Source organism: Eleutherodactylus coqui, chromosome 8, assembly GCF_035609145.1.
Source record: "Eleutherodactylus coqui strain aEleCoq1 chromosome 8, aEleCoq1.hap1, whole genome shotgun sequence".
NCBI classification, from domain to species: Eukaryota; Metazoa; Chordata; class Amphibia; order Anura; family Eleutherodactylidae; genus Eleutherodactylus; species Eleutherodactylus coqui.
The window spans coordinates 174,580,822-174,604,521 of record NC_089844.1 but is presented as its reverse complement, the minus strand read 5'-3'; the positions used below and the strand labels follow the sequence as shown (position 1 = coordinate 174,604,521).

Below are 23,700 nucleotides of genomic sequence, written 5' to 3'. Positions count from 1 at the left end.
ACTCTCCCTGCAGTGTTGAGTGGTGGTGGACTGGCTATACAATTGGGAAATCTATTTGCTTTCCTCCTCCTGTGACAAGAACATGTCATTGTGACAACAAGGATGGTCATTCTGATCAGTGTGTCATCACGACTGACCATTTTGGTTGCTTCCTAAAAGCAGGCTAAAACAGCATACATGCCTTGATCTGCAGGCACTCTACAGCCATCAATTGACCAACCTCCATACAGCACCTGCTATCAGCATTCACCATTTGGTACTCCACGATTGCTCTCTGCTGTTGGCTTACTAAATGCAATGTAAAAATTCCACCATGTAGAAACACCACAGATGAGACGGTTGGGTGGTAGCCGGAATTGCTACTGCCCCTCTGCCAGACGAGAGGTGGTTGAGTGCGAACGTCGAAAGTGTAAGCAGTTTCCTGGTCTTTTTCAACACTGAATATAAACCTGGGTAATTATTTAGGAAGCGCTACACTACCAGGTTCATCACATGGACCAGGCAAGGCATGTGTTTAAGATTGCAGAGGCAAAGGTCTCCCAGCAAGTTGGCCCCATTGTCACACATGACCTTGCCTGGCTTCTGATTGTGTGGGTTCAGCCACATGTAAGCCTGAGCCTTCAGACCCATCACCAGCTCCTTGTGTGGCTGCACTCCCCTACACATGTTTCAGGACATTATTTGTGTTCACCACATGCAACGTTGTATAGAAGTTGTATTTTGTCACATACGGATTTCTGTGCTGATGTGGATGTGCTGAAAGGTGTTATGAAGAGGTGGAGAAAGAGAAGAAGTAGGAGGAGTGGGGTGAGGTGGGGACAGACAAGGATGAATGTCATACAAATCATAGCGGTAACATGAAACGTGGGCAACCACTTTTGGCTTTAAGCCCCACCAGCAGGACACAGACTCAGTGTGCTGTTCAGGATATGGAACGCTACTCAGCAAAACACACCGATGTAGGCAGAATTAGAGGTAAGGACAGGGAGGCAGACACAGGATGACACCGGGCCCACAGTCCAAGTTATCTGTGCAACACCACTAATGGAAAATACTCCTTAGAAAGGCACGAACTCTCTACCGGTCACTCAGTTGCTCCTGACGTCTATAACTCTGCACGGCGGACTCCAATACTCCAGTCATACAGCATAATGCTTGTAAGAAGTGGTCCTAGAAAAGACTTCCTGGCCACCTCTCCTTCTCCTCTATCCTCACCACATGCAGGTTTAAGGTACCTGTATGTGGGCAACACTCCAGCACATCAGAACACTCTTCTCTCCACTCAGACAACTACAAATGACTCAAGCTTCAAGACTGAAAAAAAAATCATCCAGCTTGCAAACAGATATAAGAAATATGGTCACATGACTTACAAAAGATACATTTCCAGACATGATCCAGACAGTAACCCATTCAGTGCTGCAGCTAGGCATATTCAAGCAACATAAAACGTACTGACAATACACATGAACATGAGACTACATAGATTATCCAGAACCTTCCAGAAACTTCTGTACATGAACTTCTGTACACTACAACTGCATTCTTCAGGGCAGGGACTCGTTATTACTCACATGGTGGTGCAGGGCAAGGACAGTTTTTTAGGCAAACAAATGATGGTTGGGCATCTGGTACCGTGAATTAACATGAAGTATCACGTTGCGGAAGGCATCTGTGTCCACTCGTCAGAAGGGCAGCATTTCCATTGCAAGCAGCAGTGTGAAGCTTGCATTTAGGCTATGGGCTCCTGGATGGGCGGGGTGTTATTTTTTTTTTTCCGTTCCCCAGTTTTTAACTGGGGGAAGGAGGCCTGGCTGCTGACCTAGGGCACACTGGAATACGGGGTAGATGCCAATTTCGGTGAAGGTGGTGGAGGCCCAACTTCTGCTCTCTGTTTCCCACTCCTGGTTCTGAAGCCTGAAGCCTGATCATCAATTGTGGAGAAGAGACCTGAAGTAGGAGTGTTACTGCCCCTGCACAAAACTGCCTCTCTGTGCTCAGAGTGGGAGAGGAACAGGTGAGGCAGCGGAAGAGGGAGCAGGATGAGGCTGACTCTTTGCCCTCTAACCCAGCTGGGCTCTACAAGGCGGCGGGTGGTGGAAGTTCATGTGGCTGTTCATACATCTTGTGTTGAGGTTGTTTACATTCTTGCCGTGTTTCAAACACTTACCACAGATGTTACAGATGACTGAAACCACATATTATGATAGAAGAGCAAAGAATGCCAAGCTGCACAAGTCCTGTGAGCAGACCCAGCTGTGGCCCTGATGTTGGTGCTGAGACTAGTAGTACCTGAGGGTGGTGGCACTGCCCTTTTGTTTTTCTGCGACACTCTACTTGCTGCCTTGGCAGGATGCTGCCCTGCAATGTCCATCTCTTCCTCCTCCCCTGAGAGCTGCTATGAGAACTATCGCTGCCTCTCCATGTCAGATTGAGTAATTCATCCTCTTCCATGTCCTTCTCCTCCTGAATGGACTCCTACGTCACAGTGAGCACCGGGAGCTGGCACCTCCGTTTCCACATTCCACTGAGTACACATTGCCGGTGGAAGGCTGACCGCATGCATTGACCCACCCTCAAACTCCTCCTTGGAGAAAAAAAACTGTTGAGTATGAATGACTTCAATGTCTTAATCTTTTCCCTCTGGTTGTTTAGACTTCCAGGTTGACATCCATAGTAAACAAAAGGAAAGAAACAGGGGTAGCTACAACTTTGTTTTAACCCCTTAAGAACCAGACACTTTTTAGGGATTTTACCGATGTGGCGGTTTTACTGCCCTATTTTTTTTCTTTATCTACCAAAACTATTTTGGCTGTGTTTATTTCCTGTGACATATAGGGCTATTTTTTAAATATCTTTCTTCACTGACTTTTTTCTGTCTTTAATTTTATTGTGGGTAAAAAGCTGAAAAAATGATTTTTTCCTTAGTGGTTTAATATTAACCCCTTAGTGATGGAAATATACGTACCATGAGTGACGATTTATCCAGTATGGTGTAACATATACCTATGACCAACCATATAATCCTTATTTAGCGATAATAATGGTCGAGGGGTTTCCAACTATGAAGTATTGACAGATACGTTTGACCTGAAACCTAAGATCTCTCTGACCTACTTCTTATTGTGACACTTCGCTATTAACCAGTGACCCAGTCCCCTAATTTTGTCAATAGGGGTTAACCCGACTGGACACTCGAGGGGAACTGAGACCCTCACTCCATCTGGTCACTGAGTCACACATAATGATCCATGTTGTCAGTCCATGTCCGTTAGTGTTTGTTATATGATTTATGTGGCCCTAATTTTAAACAATTCATTAATAAAAGTTATTCATTTTAATTTTATCTATATCTGTGAAGGGCAGTCCTATGATTATATAGAGTCGAAATACCACTGTGATTTCTCTTAGTGACGGAGCTTTTTTGCTTTTTTCCATTTTTGTTTTTTCCTACTCCCTTTTAAAAAATCGTAGCTCCTTTATTTATCCATCGACGTCGCTGTATGAGGGCTTGTTTTTTGCGGGATGAGTTGTATTTTTCAATGGCACTATTTATTGTACCATATAATTTACTGAAAAACTTTTAAAAAATTCTTAGCGGAGAGAAATGGAAAAAAAACGACATTCCACCATCTTTCGGTGCGTCCTGTTTCTACAGCACACAAATTGCAACAAAAACGACCTGATATTTTTATTCTATGGGTCAGTACGATTACTACGATACCAAACTTGTATAGTATTTTGTTTGCTATAGTACTTTTATTTTTTTTTAAAGATATTTAATTTTTCTCAATTATTTTCTGCAGTCATTTTGTGCGTGCAATACCTTTTTTACTTTTTCGTTGACGTAGTTGAGCAAGGGCTCATTTTTTGCGGGATGTCCTGTAGTTTCCGATAGTATCAATTTGGAATACATACGACTTTTTGATCACTTTTTATTGCGTTTTTTCTGGGAGACAGGGTAACTAAAAAAGTGTATTTCTGGCGTTCTTTATTTTTTTTTTCACACGACGTTCACCGTGCAGGAAAAATAATGCACTACTTTGATAGATCGGACTTTTACGGACGCGGAGATACCAAATACATATTTTTATTTTATGATTTTGATTTTTTAATAATGGATATGGCAAAAGGGGGGTGATTTAAACTTTTATAACTTTTTCTTTTTTTAACAATTAAAAAAAACTTTATTGATCTTTTTTTTAACTTTACTTTGAAGTCCCCCTGGGGGACTTTAACATGCGATGCTTTGATCGCTCCTGCAGTATGACGTAATGCTATAGCATTATGTCATACTGCTTTTTTACAGGCAGTCTATGAAGCCACCCTGTGTGGATGGCTTGATAGGCAGTCTGCTAAGGCAACCCTGGGGCCATTCATTAGGCCCCCAGCTGCCGTGACACCTGCACGGCTCCCCCAATCTCACCGCGGGGGGGCCGTGCGGGACCCCCGAACAGCGTTCGGGGGATTTAAATGCCACTGTCAGAATTGACAGCGGCATTTAAAGGGTTAATAGCCGCGATCGGCCGAACGGCCGAGCGCAGCTATTGCCCACGGGTGTCAGCTGTAATAAACAGCTGATGCCCACGCTGTATGGAGGGAGATAGCGGCGCTACCTCCCTCCATGCACGTCCTGCAACAGCAGGACGTAGTTTCCTGATGGGGCGGTCGTTAAGGGGTTAAAATTTGTATATTTATGCCAAAATAAAGTACAGCAATGGGTCCCTTATTTTGTTTTAAATGTTTTGATATATAATTTGCATAGTTTTGGATTACAGGGCACATATGGCGACAGTTTTTCCCTTATGACATCATATAAGACCTATGGGGGTCATTCCCCCCTTTTTTTTTTTTTTCGACTGTAGCTGGTGTGTCCATAGGAGCTCCAGCTACAGGGAAAACATCACCCTGTTGTTAAAATAGTCACTGTTAGGACCCTGCGGCTCTGCTGTGGCAGGCCTCAACCGGCGGTCATATGATCGTCGGGTCGAATAGAGGAAGTAACACATACACTTTTACTCATTTACACTCATTGAGCGCTATGTAACCTGGAAAGAAGAAGGCAGAAGTGGTTAAAAACTGCTTCTCACTTCTCCTCCCTGTCCTTGGCTGTGTCTAACAGCCGAAGACTCTACTTTCTGCTGCTAGATTGCAGGAGCAGAAGCTTTAATACCACACTGTATTTCTGCTGTTGGCCGGAATTAAGGCCCAGAACCAAGCGCTGTAAATTTACCGAGCTTGGTCCATAAGGGGTTAAAAAGAAGCACAAGACGTTTTATTTAGCTCAACTCCTCTGTTTTTATTTGAGATCAGCGCACATAAATGCGTTTCCAGAGGGACACACTTCAACACTTAATGTGTGTTCCCAGCAAAGTTCTGAGGAAGGGGCGCCACAGTCCTGAAACATGGTTCGGTATGTTTGTCTACAATATAAACGGAGGAGATGAGCTAATAATTATAATAATCTTTATTTGTATAGCGCCAACTTATTCCACAGCGCTTTCAAAGCACGGGGGAACACAACCAATACGACAATTACATGTTGTGTACAGTTATTTGGAGACAGACAGGGTGGGGGTGATACGGGAGGTACAGGGGCAGGAGATGAAGCATGAGGAAACACAAACAGTACAAAGATTACAAGTGGTCTTCAGTTATTAGGAAATAAAATGGGGAGGGATTCTAGGGTGGCAAAATTGCCACAGGATCAGTCGGCATGAATATGGCGGTCAAAGAATTTCTTCTGGAATACTGGATGTCAGGCTGGAGGGATCACAGCTCCTGCTCAGCTTGGTAAGTATGGCTCCATGTTTTGTCCGTGTCTTGCATTTGTCCCGAAATCTTTGTTAGGGAGCCGATTAGATCAGGTTTTGTATGGGGATCATGGTGCTGGAGGTGTGGGTTTAGAGAGTGAGATGGTTTGCGGGAATCAGTAGAGAGCGTAAGGAAACTGCTTGTGAGTTGCAAATGTGGGATTGGAGTATCGGGAAGCCCAATTCTGGAGCTTCAGAATAACGGCTTGAGTAGGGTCCTACTGTTTGGTTTTGTTTCTCTTTTTGTTTTGTGCTAGGGCCCCCAGTGAGGGACTGGTCAGTGGCCCAGGTTCGTCATTGGAGGTGAGGTAATCCAGTGTGGCGTTGGCATTACAGATGGAAAAAGAAGGGGGCTGTATTCATTTGGAAGATAAAGAATAAGGAGAAGTCTATGTTTGCTTTGAGGTTCCCTTAGGTGGGCATCTAAAAAAGGTAAAAAACAAAATTTGGCGGGATGAGTACATAGAGATTTTCTCCCTCATCCTTTTGGAAAAATTCAGCTTGGACAAATGGAACTGGGACGAGAATAGAAAGGAGGAGGAACAGAAGCGGAGATGCTGTTTAATTCCTCAAATGCTCGTGAACTGGCTATAAGCTTTCACCACCTTGGCTAGCGCCGTAGATGAAAAGTCACCAGAACATTGCTTTTCTGCTATATGAATGCAATAGGAGAGGCTCATTTTTCATATAGGGAGAAAACATGGCTCCTCTATGATGAGTAGTCCCAACAAAGGAAGGTAGTCTGTCCAACCATTCGTTGGGATCATAAAGACATTGGCCTTTGGTAACAGGCTATGGCACCTTCTCGCTATAAGCACTCTTTTAATGAAGGGGCTGGTTCAACCGGAAGCTCTGGAGACACGAATACCTCCAAGCAGAAGGGGCAATCCGGGAGTCAGAAACTTGGTGTGTGATGGCAATTAAATGAGGGGCAGTGCAAGTTAGGGGGCCGCTGTAAATGTAAACATTTCTGCTCCCACTGCAATGACACATCCCACAGATTGGCCTGTTGCTTTTGGGAGTGAAATGGAAAAGGGGCATCAAAAGTTAGCTAAAGGAGTGACTCCTCTGGGGCCTCCTGAGATGCTTCCACATCAAAATAGATTCCCCGATTGAAGCAAGATGTCCTTATTGACAGCAGGATTTAAAAATGGTTTCTAAATTCTTTTCCCTTCACATCAGGACCCCTTCTCCAGAAAGAATATTAAATCAGCCCATCGGAATCCAGTTGTTGTGATGGACAAATTGGCAAAAGAGGTGAGCTTTGGCCATATGGCTGGGCCTCTGAGTATTCCCCCTTTTTCGAGGCTGGTGGTTTCTCTCCTGGGCGTTATACCCAAGTAGTCGATAAAAAAATTTCAGGTCATTCATCAAGTGTCCCACCCCAGGGATTCATAGGTTAATGATACAATAGACCCGGAGCTGTGCTACATGGTTTATACAATATTTGATGCAGGGTTATTTGGGTGTACAGAAAAGGGGCTATACAGGCAAGGACAGACACTGAGGCAGCTTTCAGGCTTCTCCCAGTACACCTGGAGAGAATTTGCTAATGGGTGTTGGGATGGATGCTATTTCATTAACCGATGTTTGCTGATGGGTTGTCCCATTTCCTACACTTATTTTGAGGTATTTAGCTTGTTTTCTGAGTGGGTAGTGCATGATATGTCATGTGTCCGTTTCCTTATTTACTATTTACATGACTTTTTATGCATTGCCAGTCGGCTCGCTGATTTGTTTGGCGATTCTAAAAAACGTGGAGTGGGTGTTGCAGAATTTTGGGCTTCCTCTCACATCAGAGAAGACTGAGGGACAGTCTTCATAGGATAATGCTGGATACTGACAGTATGGAGTTTTTATTGCCACTGACAAATTGAATTTCTTGCGTCAAGAGGTCAGTCAGGCTCTGTGACTTAAAATTTCCCTTATGGTCTTGCAGTCATTGTTGGGAAAAGTTAATTTCACCTGCAGGATCATGCCTATGGGTAGGGTTTTTTGTTGGGGATTGGCGGGTTTAACAGCTGGAGTGATAGCTCCCCATCATTATGTGCGGCCCACTTTGTCTAAGAGTAACACAGTTCTTCTCCAGGTGGTAATTCATCTGGGAAACATACAACTTTTGATCAATTAAAGAGTCTTTACTTTTACTCTGCATCCTGGCACGTGCCTCAGTTTTGCCTCTCTGGTTTGTCTTCAGGCTCAGAGGGTTTGAAACCAGAAATAATTTAGTTTCTCTTTCTTCTCAGACACGGGTATATAAGTTCCTCCATGACTGGCAATGGTGGAGGCACTTCTTTGCCGTTTAACTTAAAGGCGCAGAGGAATCATCCTGTTTGTGATGCCAAAGCTCCACCCTGCAGCGTTCGAGTAGTGGGCCCACAGCTGAGGAGACAGCCGTGAAGAGAACAATGCAGCCGTTTGCACAACTTGGCATGTGATTAATCGCACACTGGGCTCTGCAAACAGCTCCTAGAGGCCCTTTTAAAATCACAGAGGTGAGAGAAAAAATGTACAAAGACGTAACTCACAGAAAAAGGAGCCAAAAATGCACCATCTGATAAACTGCAGGGCAGGCTTAACCTGTTTAAGTCTTTATTCATTTATATTGGATCTATTGGGGGGAGATTTGTTTTAGTAGAGGGGGACCTGAATCTACAATAACCTTCTCAAGAGGCAGCAGCCATTAGCTCTACTACCAAGAACATCAACCCAGGGTGATCGAGTCCCATTATAATATACATGAGATGGAGTCCACTGAACGCACCCTTCTCCAATGGCATCCTCAGCAGTCTACAGAACAACACAGGATATGTGATGTTGTTGGTTGGTTACTTGTACTGTAACCGGCTCAAGATTGACTCAGCCTTCCATCCTTCCAAGGATGGAAAATGAGTACCCAGCTTACTGGGGGGTAAAGATGACTGGGGAAGGCAATGGCAAACCACCCCACAAAAACAGTCTGCCAAGAAACCATCACGATGTGACATCACCTTAGGAGTCTGTCACTACTCAGTTCTCGCACCAGGGGACTTTACCTTTACCTTACTGTATGGAGCAAAATATTCCATCTTTCCATATGACAATCCTTATCCATGGCAATATTGCAAGAAAAGTGATGCTCTGCCCTCCCGTCTTGTCAGAGCACCTATAAGCTGTTTTGATGAGTGGCAGGCTTTGATTGTGCTAAGCTCCGTCTCCTGTCAGACAGGGCAGGGGAAGTGAAGGAGAACTGAAACAGAGCCGTGTACCACAATTAGGCACACAAAAATGTTTCATTGTGCATAAAAACGCTAGAAAATCACACTGCTACCAGGGCTGAAGAAGTTAAGCCCCGCCTCCCACAAACAAGACCAAAAAATTCTCAGCGCTTTAAGCACCACATCAAAGGGTGTCATGCTGCACCACAGGAGGAGCGCATGGACTATTAATGTGAGCTGAGTGCAAGAGTCTGCAGAGAGGGACTGCCAAGAGAGGGGAGAAGCTGCTGACAGAGGACAGTGACCGTGGCTTGCCCGTAGCAAAGAGAGAGAGCAAGTCTGTACCAAAGCACCAACTTGATGAAAGCTTCTGGACAAAAAGAATAAAAGGTTAGTACCGTGTTAGCCAGTGCAGCAAAATGTGATTGTTCTCAGCAAGAGAATCCAAGGAATCTTGTAGATATGATACCTTTTAATGGCAAAAAAAATTACATGAGAGGGGGCGTGGCCAAGCAGCTGAGCTGACCGGTCGCATGTGAGGAGCGCTCCTCCACTTACCGGCAAAAATCATTATCCTGAGGACATCCTGAGGGTCCCCTGACCCAGAATAGCACCGACAGAGGGAGGGAGGAGAGGATAGAGCCCCTGACGGCACTCCCGGACGGCTACAGCTGAGGTACCGTCAGCGGGGAGAGCGCAGACCCGCAGCCGCCGCGGCCATACTGCGGAGGGCGCCGGTTGGCGGCGAGAACTCCGAGCCCGACATTGCTCCGAGAGGGGGGAGAGAGGAGGTGGACAAACCCCCGGAGGGACGTCTGCAGCGCCGACATAGCGGGCACCGCCGGCGGGAGAAAAGTCCGCGAAACCGCGGCTGCGGCGGCCATCTTGAGCGAGGCAGCGGCGGAGGTGCAGGGCCTGGAACATCGGAGTGCACTGCTCCTGGGCGCGGCGCGGAGTTGTGCGGAGGGGGAGAAGAGGAGGTCGAGCTCCGGACGGTGCAACTGAGAGGTGGGCATAAGAAAAGCTGCTGGCGGGAAAAGACCGCGAAATCGCGGCTGAGGCGGCCATCTTGTGTGTGGCGCCAAAACAGAAAGGCCCTAAAACAGGGCTGAAAGCCACCCCCGGGCCCAATATAGAACCGCTGCAGTGGGAAGGGAGAGGACAGAGCCATCAGAGATATATAGAAGGCACAGGCAGCGCAGTGAACAACGCCCCCAGACCCGCAGCGAAGTAACCATCAACGCACAAGCGCTGCTAGCAAGCAAAGCGGTGAGAAGACACATTTAAGGGGACATAGAGGGAGGCCTCCCCCTCCCCCCCCTCCACCTACAAGAGGATTAAACACCATACAGTCCAGAGAACCAGGGGAAGGGGCAGAACAGGGGCAACAGCAGACCCCCATAGAAAATTCAACTTCTATAGCGGAAAACCAAACAACCGCGACATGGGTCCCACTAGACAAAGCTCATCCGTAGACAAACTTAAAGTCTTCGCAAGAGGAGAAACCCGGAAGGAGCCCAGCCCTGAACCCGCTGCGCCCACTGCGGCGGGAGCTGCAGCAACAAAGCATAACAACCCAGATCCAATTGAGGGAACGGTGCAAACACTGCAACAATTGTCTGAACAGCTTCTGACCGCAATACAAGCATCTACAGCCGCGCTCACCAGCAAAATTGATGAAGTTAAAATGGATGTGAGTCTGCTGAGACAAGATCTCCAAAATCAAAGAGAACATGTTGCCAGCACAGAGAACAGAATATCTACCCTAGATGATACTGTCGTTCCAATGACAGATGCAATACGAGATCTTACGCAAAAAGCTGAATACCTGAGACAAAAAGCGGACGATCTGGAAAATCGGTCGCGAAGAAATAATTTGCGTATAGTGGGGCTACCAGAGCGGACCGAGGGGCAAAGACCTGAAGAATTTATAGAACGCTGGCTTCGAGAACTCTTTCCCAATGCTGGACTATCGCAAGTCTTTGTTATTGAACGTGCACATCGAGTGCCCATGAAGCCACCAATACCAGGAGCCCCACCCAGACCCCTACTAGCAAAGCTGCTTAACTCCCGTGATAGGGATATAATCCTACAAGCTGCCAGAAAGGGAGGACCCCTGCGACATGACAACGCCACTGTGTCCATTTTTCTGGACTTCTCGGCTGATCTCCAAAAGCAGCGAGCAACATTCTTCGGAGTCAAAAAGCAACTAAGAGATCTGCAGCTCCCGTACTCGATGGTGTATCCGGCCCGACTGCGAGTGATCGACGGGGACCGTACCCGCTTCTTCTCCACACCAATTGAAGCAGGAAACAGACGACGACCAGAAGGGCCGTAATGTATACATAACCATTTATTTTCCCCCCTCTAGGTGCAGAGTCCAATACACAAAGATGAACATTTCCCTTACAGTTCCTAACTGCACACTAGAGACTATCCTCTAAACACGCCACAAGAACACCCTAGCCAAATGGCACAGAACTGAGATTTTCTTTATTTGTGGCAGACAAGTAATCTACGACTCCCAGGAGAAGATGACGAGCCTTCCTTTCCTACGGCTCCGGCGGGACTCACCCGTTTCCCCCCCCCCCCCCTCCCCTCCTCCACCGATCCCCCTCGCCGCTGCCCTGCAGGGTGATTTAGAACCCGCAGGCTGGGGGGGGGGGGGGAAGGTCTCCCCCCTCCCCATATGCTTTCTATCCTCAAGGGGACCCACCCAGAAAATGACAGCCAAACCAATGCCGGTCCACACAACTGATTTAACAACACAACAATACCACAAGTATAGTCTTGTAATAAGCTATACTATGTAGGTACCCCCTAAATACAGGTTGCCACGAATACGTAAGTGACAGAGAAGATAATCTTAAAATCTGTTTAATTACAAGTTGATTGAGAGTTACAGTTGATAGTAGTTTATCAAAATGTTTTTAAGTTGTATGCATCAAGTGCTCTATGATGATATTGAGAATGTGCTGAAGTACTGTTACATGATATATGATAAAAATGTAATTGAGTGTCGGGGGGGGACACCTGACGGGCAGAATGACATGGGAAATTGTATCCGGATCAGATTAACATCTCTTAGCCCATGGCGGAGATAATCTTTGTATCCTGGAACGTCAGGGGCATGGGGTCTGCCAGAAAGCGAACAGCGATAAACACATTGCTGCGCTCCTGGTGACCACATGTCCTGTGCCTGCAGGAGACCCACCTCACACCTGAAACCACAAAAGTCTTGCTGAAGCCATGGGTACAATGGTCCGCGCATGTATACCACACATCATACTCCAGGGGGGTGTCTCTACTAATAAGAAGAACACTTAGATGGGAGGTGGAACAGATTAGGAGAGACACAGAGGGCAGATATATTTTCGTAAGAGCTAAAATCAACAATAACCCATATGTCCTACTATGTTGCTATAACCCGCCACCGGCAACAACAACCATCCTAGCAGACGGCATTCAATTTGCATCATTCTCTCCAGACGCAACAGTCGTCTGTATGGGAGATATGAACATGGTAATGGATCCCACCTTGGATAGATTTTGGGGTGGTGCTCGGGGGGAGGGAGATGCGAACAAGACTCGCCTGGCCTCTATTATTTCGGTAACGGGTTGGCTAGACCTATGGCGAATATTTCATCCGCAACAAAAAAAGTACACCTGCCATGCAGCCCACAACCACGCTCTCAGTCGAATAGACTATATATTCGGATCCCCTTCACTATTCCCTAAAATAGACTCAATAGAGTTCCTACCTCGAGGTATCTCAGACCACTCGCCAATACGCATGACCCTTAAAAACCCAGGCCCAATCACAATCAATAGACCAAGGGTGCACCCATTCTGGCTTTCATTATTTGGACCTAATGACCGCATACCGGACCAGATCCAAATATACTATGAGGCACACGAGACGCATGGAGATACAAATCTAGTATGGGAGGCATTTAAATCATACCTTAGAGGCTGCTTAAGGTCCTCAATTTCATTTGTCAAAAGAGCCACGGCACGGGAGGGTGAACTTTTAGCAGAGCAATGCCAACAACTAGAAAGAGATTTTATAGCTGACCCTATTGACACTAAAAGAGATAAATGGCTTCAGACAGGTAGAGACTACTTATTATACCTGAAAGAGAAAGCCCAGAGGAATCTTTTCTTTACCCGACAGTCCTTTTTTGAACAAGGAAACCAATCCAGTAAACTACTTGCTTATATGGCGAGACAGGAAACCGCCCCCCCAACCATACTGCGAGTTAAATCAACCGAGGAAGTAATGCTTACAGACCCGAAAGAAATCCTAGATAGATTTCAGCAATTCTACAATGACTTATACCAATCAAGAGTAAATTACACACCGGCAGAACTAGAGACTTACTTAAATGATATAATATTTCCAGAAATACAAGACAATTATAAGTCCCTACTTGACTCCCCCATTACAGTGGAAGAGGTTGAAGAAGCAATAAATGAGATGGCTAAAAACAAAACCCCGGGAGTGGATGGGCTACCAGTGGAAATCTACCAACATTACAAAAAAGAAATAATCCCACACTTGTCTACCCTATACAAATACATCCTTGATAAGTGTCACCTCCCAGAGTCGATGCTAGAGGCCAACATAGTCCTCATACTTAAACCAGACAAAAACCCAGAGGAGTGCGGCTCGTATAGGCCGATCTCTCTATTAGACACGGACTATAAAATCCTTACTAAAATACTAGCGACCCGACTAAACCAAATAATAGGGAAAATTATACACCCGGACCAATCCGGCTTTATCCCGGGTAAATCGACATCGGACAATATCAGAAGAACACAGGTAATCACACAGGTGGGGTGGAGATGGAGATCAGACTGGGCCCTGGCCTCACTAGACGCGGCTAAAGCGTTCGACTCCGTCGAGTGGCAGTACCTGATAGAGGTGCTGCGTAAATTCGGGTTTGGAGAAACGTTTATAAAATGGGTTTCTATCCTGTATAAAGCCCCGACCGCTAGGGTAACGGTAAACGGCCTGGTCTCCACTTCCTTCCCACTACACAGGGGGACACGACAGGGATGCCCACTTTCCCCCCTTTTATTTGCAATTGCAATCGAACCCCTAGCCCTGAGAATTCGACAACACAACTCATACAAAGGCTTTCAGATTGGACCCAGAGAGGACAGAATAGGCTTGTATGCGGACGACATAATATTATATATGTCAGATCCTAGAAACACCCTACCACTGGCCATATCTCTAATAGATGGGTTTGGGATTTTTTCAGGCCTATGCATTAACTGGCAAAAATCCGCTTTCATGCCCCTAAGATCAGAGGGATGGCTGACGGGGGATGTATTTTGTAACTTACAAATCACTCCCAGATTTAAGTATCTTGGTAAACATATCACTAGAGAACACACCCAGAGCCTCGAGTTAAATATTGCTCCCCTACTGACAACTCTGCAGCAAAAGTTGAAAAGCTGGAGCACCCTACCACTATCGGTAGCAGGCAGAATAAACCTCATAAAAATGATAATACTCCCCAAATACCTATATTGCCTAGAGCATACAGAAACAACTATACCACAGAAATTCTTTAAAGAAACTAACTCATTAATAACGTCATTCATATGGGGAAACTCTAGAGCCAAACTACGATTGGATACCCTACAACGCCATAAAGAAATTGCAGGAATGGCGCTACCAGATTTTAAACTATATTATTTGGCGGGACAGGTCAGGTATCTCCGTCATTGGCTGTCGAGTGCGCCTCTCCCTAACTCCGAGCACCATCTCATGTACTTCCTCGAGGAGACATCGTTGTGGATCCTCCTGGAAAAACCAAGATTGATAACCAAACAAATGCTGCCTGTCCACAGACTGGCAGTGAACGTGTGGCAGATATGCAAATCACTAACAAAACAAGAGAACACCCCCTTGGAGACTCCCCTGTGGGACAACAGGGCACTACCACACTTGATGAATCTGCCAGGTAAACAATTCTGGATAAACTCAGGAGTTACCACACTAGAGCATGTTTATAGGGACCAAACGCTGGTTTCCTTTGAACAAATGCAAGAGCTGTACCAGATCCCAAGGGCGGGATTTTTTAGATACTTGCAACTCCGACACGCACTGACCGCACAGTTTCCAGGACCTAGACAAATATTTTCTCAGTATCCATTAACAGGTATACTGCGAACACAAGGACCCAAAGGCCTGATTTCAGTGCTGTACACCCATCTACTGCATGCTAAAATTCCCGACATACCAATGACAGTAATGCAGAGATGGAGAGAACTTATTCCCACCCTCACTAGTGAGGATTGGGAAACGGCCATGTCCATATACACCACAGTATCACCGGCGGCAAACAACAAACTAACACAATTATATATCTTACATCAGTGCTATCTAACACCGAGCAGACTTCATAAAATGAATCGGATAACCACCAACCGCTGCCACCGATGTGGAATGCCCAATGCAAACTTTAACCATTTAATATGAAATTGCGTAGACATTCAGACATACTGGAGAGAGATCATAGAGTTTCTAACACAAATACTGGGAATACCAGTACCACACAACCCTGCGGTATGCCTGTTGGGGATCTTAGACGAAGAACAATGGCAGTATCATGACAAGATCTTTCTCACAAAGGTTCTATTTTACGCCCAGAAGGCAATAGCCTTACGCTGGATGGACAGGCGCCCCCCGACACTCACAAAGTGGCAGAGCATTATCAACGCCGTTCTGCCATACGAAAAAATTGTATATAAAAACAGAAAATGCCCTGAAAAATTCGATAAAGTGTGGGAAAGATGGTGTGGGTCATCAAGTACGGTGTACACACAGAACCAGTTCCATAACTTGCTGAGAACAGTGACCCCTAGAAACACTTAGTAAAACCAACAAAGGAACACACCCTCTGCCGACACCACTAAGAAGCTATATTATCAGGGGAAAATGTAACAAAGGAATATGTCAATAGAATGTACTAAAACACTTGTTAGGAATGTAATGAGCTAATGATGTAACCAAAGTTTTTTATTCAGTTGATGTACAAAATACAATGTTTTCAATAAAACGAGTTTAAAAAAAAAAAAAAAATTACATGATGTTATAGCGAGCTTTCCAACCTACTCAGGGTTCTCCTCAGGCTTAGTAGGATACATCTGAAGAAGCATATATAAAAGGGCCCTTTTTATATCTATATATATATATATAGAGATAGAAAAAAAAATTTCTTTGGATCTATTCTACTATGCCTGAGGAAGAACCTTAAGTACATTGGAAAGCTTGCTGTAATGTAGTGGCCCAGAAGGTTTTGCAGAATAGTCACACTAACATTTGTCCTGTCACATCTATCTATGTACTTCCCTGAGGCATTGAAGGTGCCGCACGTTAGAGAAACCTCACTTCCCCCGTCCTAAGCTAAGAGCTTAGTGCTGGCATTAACTGGTTGCCTATTGGCTATATGTCAAGCCTCCAATGATTGGTGGGAGAGCCCAGAGCGGGAAACCTTAGTATTGGTCTCTATGCAGAGGGAGAGGAAAGCAGAGAAGTGCAGGAAGGAAGAGGAAGTGAAGAAAGAGGCAGAGCATTCAAAGGAGAGTAGAGTGTGCAGCAAGTCGTGATCAGAGGATGAGGTGTGTTAGCAGCACAGCCGAGCATGCAGAGATTCAACATGCCTTTCAAGGGTAGAAAGGTCCCTTTCCGCTCCCTTATTCTTCAAGCAATGAGGAGATATAATTTGGAGGTCAGTGTTCCACAAAACAGTGAGTTAAACTACCCAGCAAATTCAAAGCCAGGGTTAGTTCTAGTAAACCCATCAGCTAATCAAACCTATGGGGAGACTATTACTCAGTAACCTCTAGAGAAATAAAGAAGGAGAGAGAGTGGAATAGGAGTGTTGTTTAAATTGCAAATCTACTGTTTTCAACTTGTTGATTTATTGCATCATTGCCGGCTCTGCTACATCCTTGTAAAGCTAAAAAGTCTAAGTGGATTTCAACTGTTTGTTTCAAAAGCTTCAGTAAAACTACATGCTCCCAGTTTACTACTACAAGCCACTGGATTCGTCTCAAGTTATTTCACCATCGCTATTCTTGTGAGTTCAGGTTAGAGTACTGGCGTCACCCACGACAAAACAGTTTATTTTAAACATAACCTTATACATTACTTGCGCCACTGTGCGACAGCTGAGCAGAACACCGTTATAGCAACTGTCAGGAGAGATTACAGAGCCACTCGGGACAACCAACTTACAATCCCCGTGGTCTTCCCCACTTTGGCGTGCTCAGCTCAGCCATTGCAGTAAAATAATCTCTTTTTGTTAGCCAATAAAAGGTATCATATCTGCAAGATTAGAACAGGGTCCTAGAGCCTCCACCCACATCACAGCTTGTATCCAAGCTAGAAGCGGTACAACACGGTACTAGAGCCTCCATGCCCACCTGTATCACATCTTGCATAAAAGCTAGAGGTGGTACAACAGGGTACTAGAGCCTCCATGCCCATCAGTATCACATCTTGTATCGAAGCTATAGGTAGGACAACAGGGTACTAGAGCCTCCATGCCTGCCCATATCACATCTTGTATCCAAGCTGGAGGCAGTAGAGCAGGGTACTAGAGCCTCCATGCCCATCAGTATCACATCTTGTATCCAAGCTATAGGCAGGACAACAGGGTACTAGAGTCTCCATGCCTGCCCATATCACATCTTGTATCCAAGCTAGAAGTAGTAGGACAGGGTACTAGAGCCTCCCTTCAAGGGTCAGTTTTCCACAATAAAAGCTGCTTTTGCTCTGATACTGTAATTACTTAATTATGTCAATGTTACTATCACAGAGAAAGCTATATTTCATCCAACAACTTCTAGAGGAGGGATTGGTTTGATAATAAGTGTATATGTGAAATGCTTTCAGCAATTAGTCGTAGGGTCCATTGACCGCTGGTCTTTTTAGTTATATCTCTCTAGTACACATGATGTGAGATTTTCCTTCCTAGCTAACATTGGTGATCTATCTGACATATAATGTAGTATTTACTACCTGCAGACATGATATATAAAGAGTCCCTTACCGACACTTAGGACTACCAGCACGTAGAGCAGCTTCTCCATTTCTCCCCAGCTGATGATCACCTCGCTGTCTCTATCTGGAAGGTGAGGGGTTGACGCCTAGCAGCTCGTCAGATACAGGAGGTGTCACGGGGCACTAAAATGTTAGTATACAAGTAAACTCATTTTATTTTTTGCTCCTTTTATGGCCCTGTCAGTGCAATTTGTAGTTGGGATTTTTATGACTCAAGTCTTTTACACCTTCTTTTATGCACTTGGGTAAATCAATAACTCCAGCTAGATATTAAAAATTTAAATGTAGGAAGAAAAGATTGCATGTCCAACCATGATTATCCCCTGGGCGGATTATTAAAAGCTGGTATTAATTCTTGATAGCATTTTCCTCTGATGCATGATGGGTAGGGGGCTCACCTCTGATGGGTAGGGGTCTCAGCTTGTCTGATTCTATATTTTTCATTCTTTTTAGTGAAGGGATGGCGGGTGACTAAAAATAAGGACTCCATGTCTTCTCATGGCTGGTTGAGGTCCCTCAGCCGAGAAGACAGTGGGGTAGAGAAATACCTTGTCACAGGGCTCTACCGTCTCCTCTCTAAGGGTAGGTTGGGACCCGACCTCATTACTGCTGGGAGATATCACAAAATGGTAACCATGGTTACCAGTAGTCCAGTTTGTCACACGTGATGCCAATGTTCCATCCTCTGTGGTGGATCTCTCTGACATAAATCACGGAAAATAAATTAGTCCATGCAGAGTGTACTTTTCTAAACCGGAACGTTCAGTTCTGCCCGTTTACTAAACTCTTTCCAAGGAAAGCAGCAATACAACAGTCTTAAATAGAAATACACAATTCAGAATTTCTGCTGGATCAGGGAGGATTCCCAGGGCATTACTCAACTGCAGTTCCAGTCATCTGTCAGTTCTCTCTTGTGGTAACACTCTCTCTCTCTCCACCGCCAGTCACTCACGATTCTCTCACTTTCTAGTGGTTTTCTTTTCCCCCTCCGGACTCATTCGGTTCCTATGTGTCTTCTCAGGTCCGTGTGCACTCACTCTTTTTTATTTTTTTTGTAAATCAGTTTTATTAACATTTTTCAGATAACAAGGGATGCGACTGTAGACAGAGTATAACTGTATTATAATGTATATATCTCAGAAGGTAGTAGGAGAAATAAAAGGAGGATAGACAATCTTTACAAATAATAGGTTTGCAATAAGCTATTACAAAGATCATCTAATATAATAGGCATCTTGTCTTGTCAAGCATCTAATCTACAATTCGCAAACCCTCTGGTAACCAGAGGGGGGAGGTGTCTTGATACAAATATAAAACTATAACTGTGGAACGAATAATGATGGGGGGGGGGGGGGGGGGGAGGGGCAGACTATAGACACAGGTAACATAGGGTGGGAGGGAGGGGGGTAAGAAGGAGAAGGGTTTGCTGAAGATAGAGGAGCCATAAGATGGAGTAGTGTTTAAACAGTATCTTAGAAGGGTCCAGTGATTGGATAAGGTTCCTTGTATGTTTCAGGGAGATTGCAATGAATCTACAGTCAATGGTCGGGTGGTGCGGAGGGACGTTAGGTGTCGGGCATCAAGTCGAGTCCCTGTGGGAGGGGTTAAAAGGGGGTAAGACATACTTGTACGCCGGCTGTAGGAGAGAAGTTGTCCTCACGAGAAGGGCCTCAACTCGACGGCTTCAGTTTTGTGATCTTAGTTGCCTCCAGGGGCTCCATGTGAGCAGGAATTTATCGTGGGAGTCTCTAGACCAGCTAGAAAGTTCCTCTAGGTTAGCGATGGAATCAACTTTCTCCATCCACTGAGATAGTGACGGAGGGATTTTTTGAAGCCATAATAGTGGTATTAGTACTTTAGCTGCATCTAGAAGGTAGGCAATAAGTTGGTTCTTCTTAGGATGGAATCCTGCTGAGGGCTTCCATAAGAAAACCATCTCCGGAGAGATGGATATGTTAGGTGAAAGTTTTTTCAATGTGGACTCTACTGTGGTGGAAGTCCAGTATTCCTATATTTTGGATCGGTGGGCCTTGGCAGTAGACAGTTGTCAATTTAACATTCTGTATACATATTTTGCTTTCTGTCTTGCTACAAATATAGTTCATGGCAGTTGTGCAATAGGTACTTCCGCTCATATGAAAGTATCTGTTTTATAATTCTGCTGACATGGAAACTTCTGTACTCAAAACGCTGACAAGATAATATATAGTATAAACACGTTACATTTTCCATCTGTTTCGCAATTTTGGAGGACAGTAACTCAGACATGGACAACCGCAGAAATTACCCAAGCAATTTTACTGGAAACGTATGCAAATAACATGGGAGGTTTGTGCAATTTATAGTTCATGATGTAACATCCAATCATATCGAAGGAACCCCACGTGGCTCCAAGACAACCCACTCATTTCATCCACCACCTGATGGCCAATCACAGATGACCGGAGGATGGAAGAATTGCAAGATGCTTATCCAATAATTAAACAATACGTTGTATCTATGTAATCTTTGACCTGCCCAGATGGGCGGATTTGTTAAACTCTTAAAATAGGCTACACGCCGATCATTAAAGTTAGAATTGAGGAAGCTATGCATGCTGAACCTCGTGTCAGTGTGGGAACTTCTTATGCGCATTATCAATTCAGAATTAATATGGAGGGCTGTAAACATTCCAAATTGAGTAAGCCGTGATTCCGCAAAGGAATTCTACGACACCACCTCTGTCCAGAAGGGCGTCAGGACAGGGCACTCCCACCAAATGTGAAGATAGGAACTGACGTTGCTCTCACATCTTCAACATTTCTCATGTGGTGCCAGATTGTAAGCGGCTAGCCACTGTGGGGTTTATACCACCTAACAAGTAGTTTGTAATGGCTTTCTTGTGCTAGAATGCAAGGTGATAGGCCAAATGAGGTACTCAAAATGGATTTAATATCAGTTGGTGAGAGAGAAATGCCCAACTCTCTTTCCCAGGAAATGAGAAAGGTAGGTTTTGTATCAGTGGTTTTAACAATGAATTGTTTGCGCAGAAATGAAATTTTTCTAGATTTGGGATTATTGTCTGTCAGACTCTTTTCAAAACATGTAAGTGGTCTTGTAGAGGTATATTTTTTCAGGAATTTATTGAGCATATTTTTGATGTGGATCTGTTGTAGGAAGGAGAGGGTGTGGAGTGGCAGTAGGTCCTTTAAAATATCATCTGTGTTTCTATGAGCTAAAGATTGTAAGTTTTCTATATTGCAGCACCTGAATCTCCCCCAAACTGAATGTGAGGCGGGGTCTCCGGGTGCGTCCAAGAGGTTAGGGATGATGCACAAAGGTGAACATGGGGAGGGGTCGGGAGTTAATTTTTCCCTCAAGTTCGACCAAATCTCACAGGGGCCCCTGATGAGGGGGTTAAATCCCTTAGATCTACATCTGAATTTGGAGGGAAGCCAAAGCTCTTTTAGGAATGTTTTCCCTTCCGAGGATTCTGCTAATGAGGGGAGGATTTTATCCCTGATCGTGTGGACTAAGTCCATCCAATATCCCAGATGGGACGCGCAATAAAAGTCAAAGATATTTGGTAGATCTATGCCACCCTCTGAGCCTCTTTTTGTCATAAGACTATAAGCCAGTCTAGGCCTCCTTTTCCTCCATACAAACCCGTAGAAGATTGTTCGGATTGTTTTAAAGAAGCTTCTTGGCAGGTGGATTGGGAGCATTCGGATTTTATATAAGATTATGGGGAGGACATAGGTTTTTAGGATATTTTTCCTGTCGAACCATGATATATAGGGGATGTCATATGTTCTTAGGAGATTTTTAATTTGGCCAATTGAGGTGAGAAGTTAGCTAAATAGAGGTCTTCTATTTTTTTGGTTAGTTTAATTCCTAGGAAGTCCATTGATTTCTCAGCCCAGTTAAATGGAGAGCTTTCTTTGAGGGTTCTGCATAGAAATATTTAACACAGTGGACTTTGAGAAATTAATTTTGAAATTGGAGATCGTCCCGAAGTTGTTCAATAGAGTCTCCAGTCTGGTCAGGCCTTTCTCGGGGTTCGTTATTAGGAAGACTATATCATCTGCGAAAGCAGCAGAGGAAAGTGAGTGTCTTTCCCATTTCAGGCCCTGGATTTCCGGGTCTTGTCTAACTATCTGGAGGAAAGGTTCCAGAGCTAAGACAAATAGAGAAGGGGACAGGGGGCAGCCCTGACGGTTGCCGTTTTTAATATCGAAGGCCGGTGATAGTATCTCATTAATTTTCAGTCTGGCATAAGGGGACGAGTAAAAAGAGAAGATGGCAGAGACAAAGACCGGGGGGATGTTGAAGTGGAGTAAGATTTTTCTTACGTATTCCCAGTCGACCCGGTCAAAAGCTTTTTCAGCATCAGTGCCAATTAAGAGTAGGGGTATGTTGTGTTTACGTGCATAGTGTATTGCGTGTAGTACTCTTCGGCTGTTGTCTCTGCCCTCTCTCCCCCGCACAAATCCCGTTTGTTCCTCATTAATTAGGGAAGGTAGAAGTTCTTTAAGTCTTTTTGCTAACAATTTGGCCCAGAGCTTTATATCAAAATTTAAAAAGGAGATGGGTCGATAGCTACTGCATAGTTCAGGGTCTTTGTTATCCTTATGTATAAGGATTATGTGGGTTTCGAGGGACAGTTTAGGGAGGGGGGCGCCTTTTAGGAGTGCGTTAAATAGATCTGTGAGTCTAGGTACTAGGATTTGCCTAAAGGACTTATAATACAATAGGTTTAGGCCATCTGGGCCTGGGCTTTTGCCATGGGGGCAGGAGTTAAGGAGGTGGTCTACCTCAGACTGGGAGACTGGTACGGACAGGGACTCTGCTTGGTCATTATTGAGTTTGGGGAGATGAACTTGTTGTAGAAAAGTTTTGATTAATTTATCCATATCTATTTCTTTTTCAGGGGGGTTTTGTTGTCTAATATTATAGAGTTTAGAATAAAACTGATGGAATGCGCTTGCAATTTCTTCCGAGGAAGTCACTGAGGCCCCAGTGGATGTTTTGATTGAGTTGATATAGTTTTTCGCTCGTGCTTTTTTTCATTAATGCCGACATGAATTTGCTGCCTCTGTTACCTTGGGCGTAGACCACGTGTTTAAGATATAGATGTTTTTTGTTGAAGCGGGATTCAAGGCATTGTTTAAGTTCTCTTCTCAAGCCCTCTAACTCCTTCAGAGCCGTTTTTGATTGTGACAGTTTTGTTATTTGTTCAAGTTTCGCAATTTTGCAAAGTTTATCGTCTATATCTTTTTGGAGGAGCTTTTTAGTTCTCATGCCGAGAGTTATCAGGAGGCCTCGAGTAAATGCCTTATGGGTCTCCCAGACCACAGGGATCTCCGAGCCGCCTCTTATATTTATAGTAAAGTATTCTTATATGAGGGAGGAAAGGCATTTTCTCTCCTCAGGAGAGTCTAGTAAGGACGCATTGAGCTTCCACCTCCACTCTCTAGATTTTGACTGGGGCGGACGAAGATCCACGTGGACAGGGGCATGGTCCGATACTGTAATTACATCTATTTTAGCTCCTTCCAAGTGCGTAAGGAGATCTGCGGAAAGAAAAATGTAATCTAGTCTCTGGTGGGTCCGGTGTACATTGGAA

The 23,700-nt window shown here is 44.7% G+C and overlaps 1 protein-coding gene across 1 annotated transcript in view; it reads right to left on the bottom strand.

Moving 5' to 3' along the window:
* LOC136578029 (transmembrane protease serine 9-like) overlaps positions 1 to 2,400 on the bottom strand; it is a 68,653-nt gene extending 66,253 nt beyond the window's left edge. Inside the window, exon 1 of the mRNA XM_066577936.1 lies at positions 2,293 to 2,400. Coding sequence (XP_066434033.1) covers positions 2,293 to 2,374 — 82 coding nt within the window. The 5' untranslated portion in view covers positions 2,375 to 2,400. The remainder of the gene's footprint in view (positions 1 to 2,292) is intronic.
* Between the last annotated feature and the right edge of the window lie 21,300 nt (positions 2,401 to 23,700).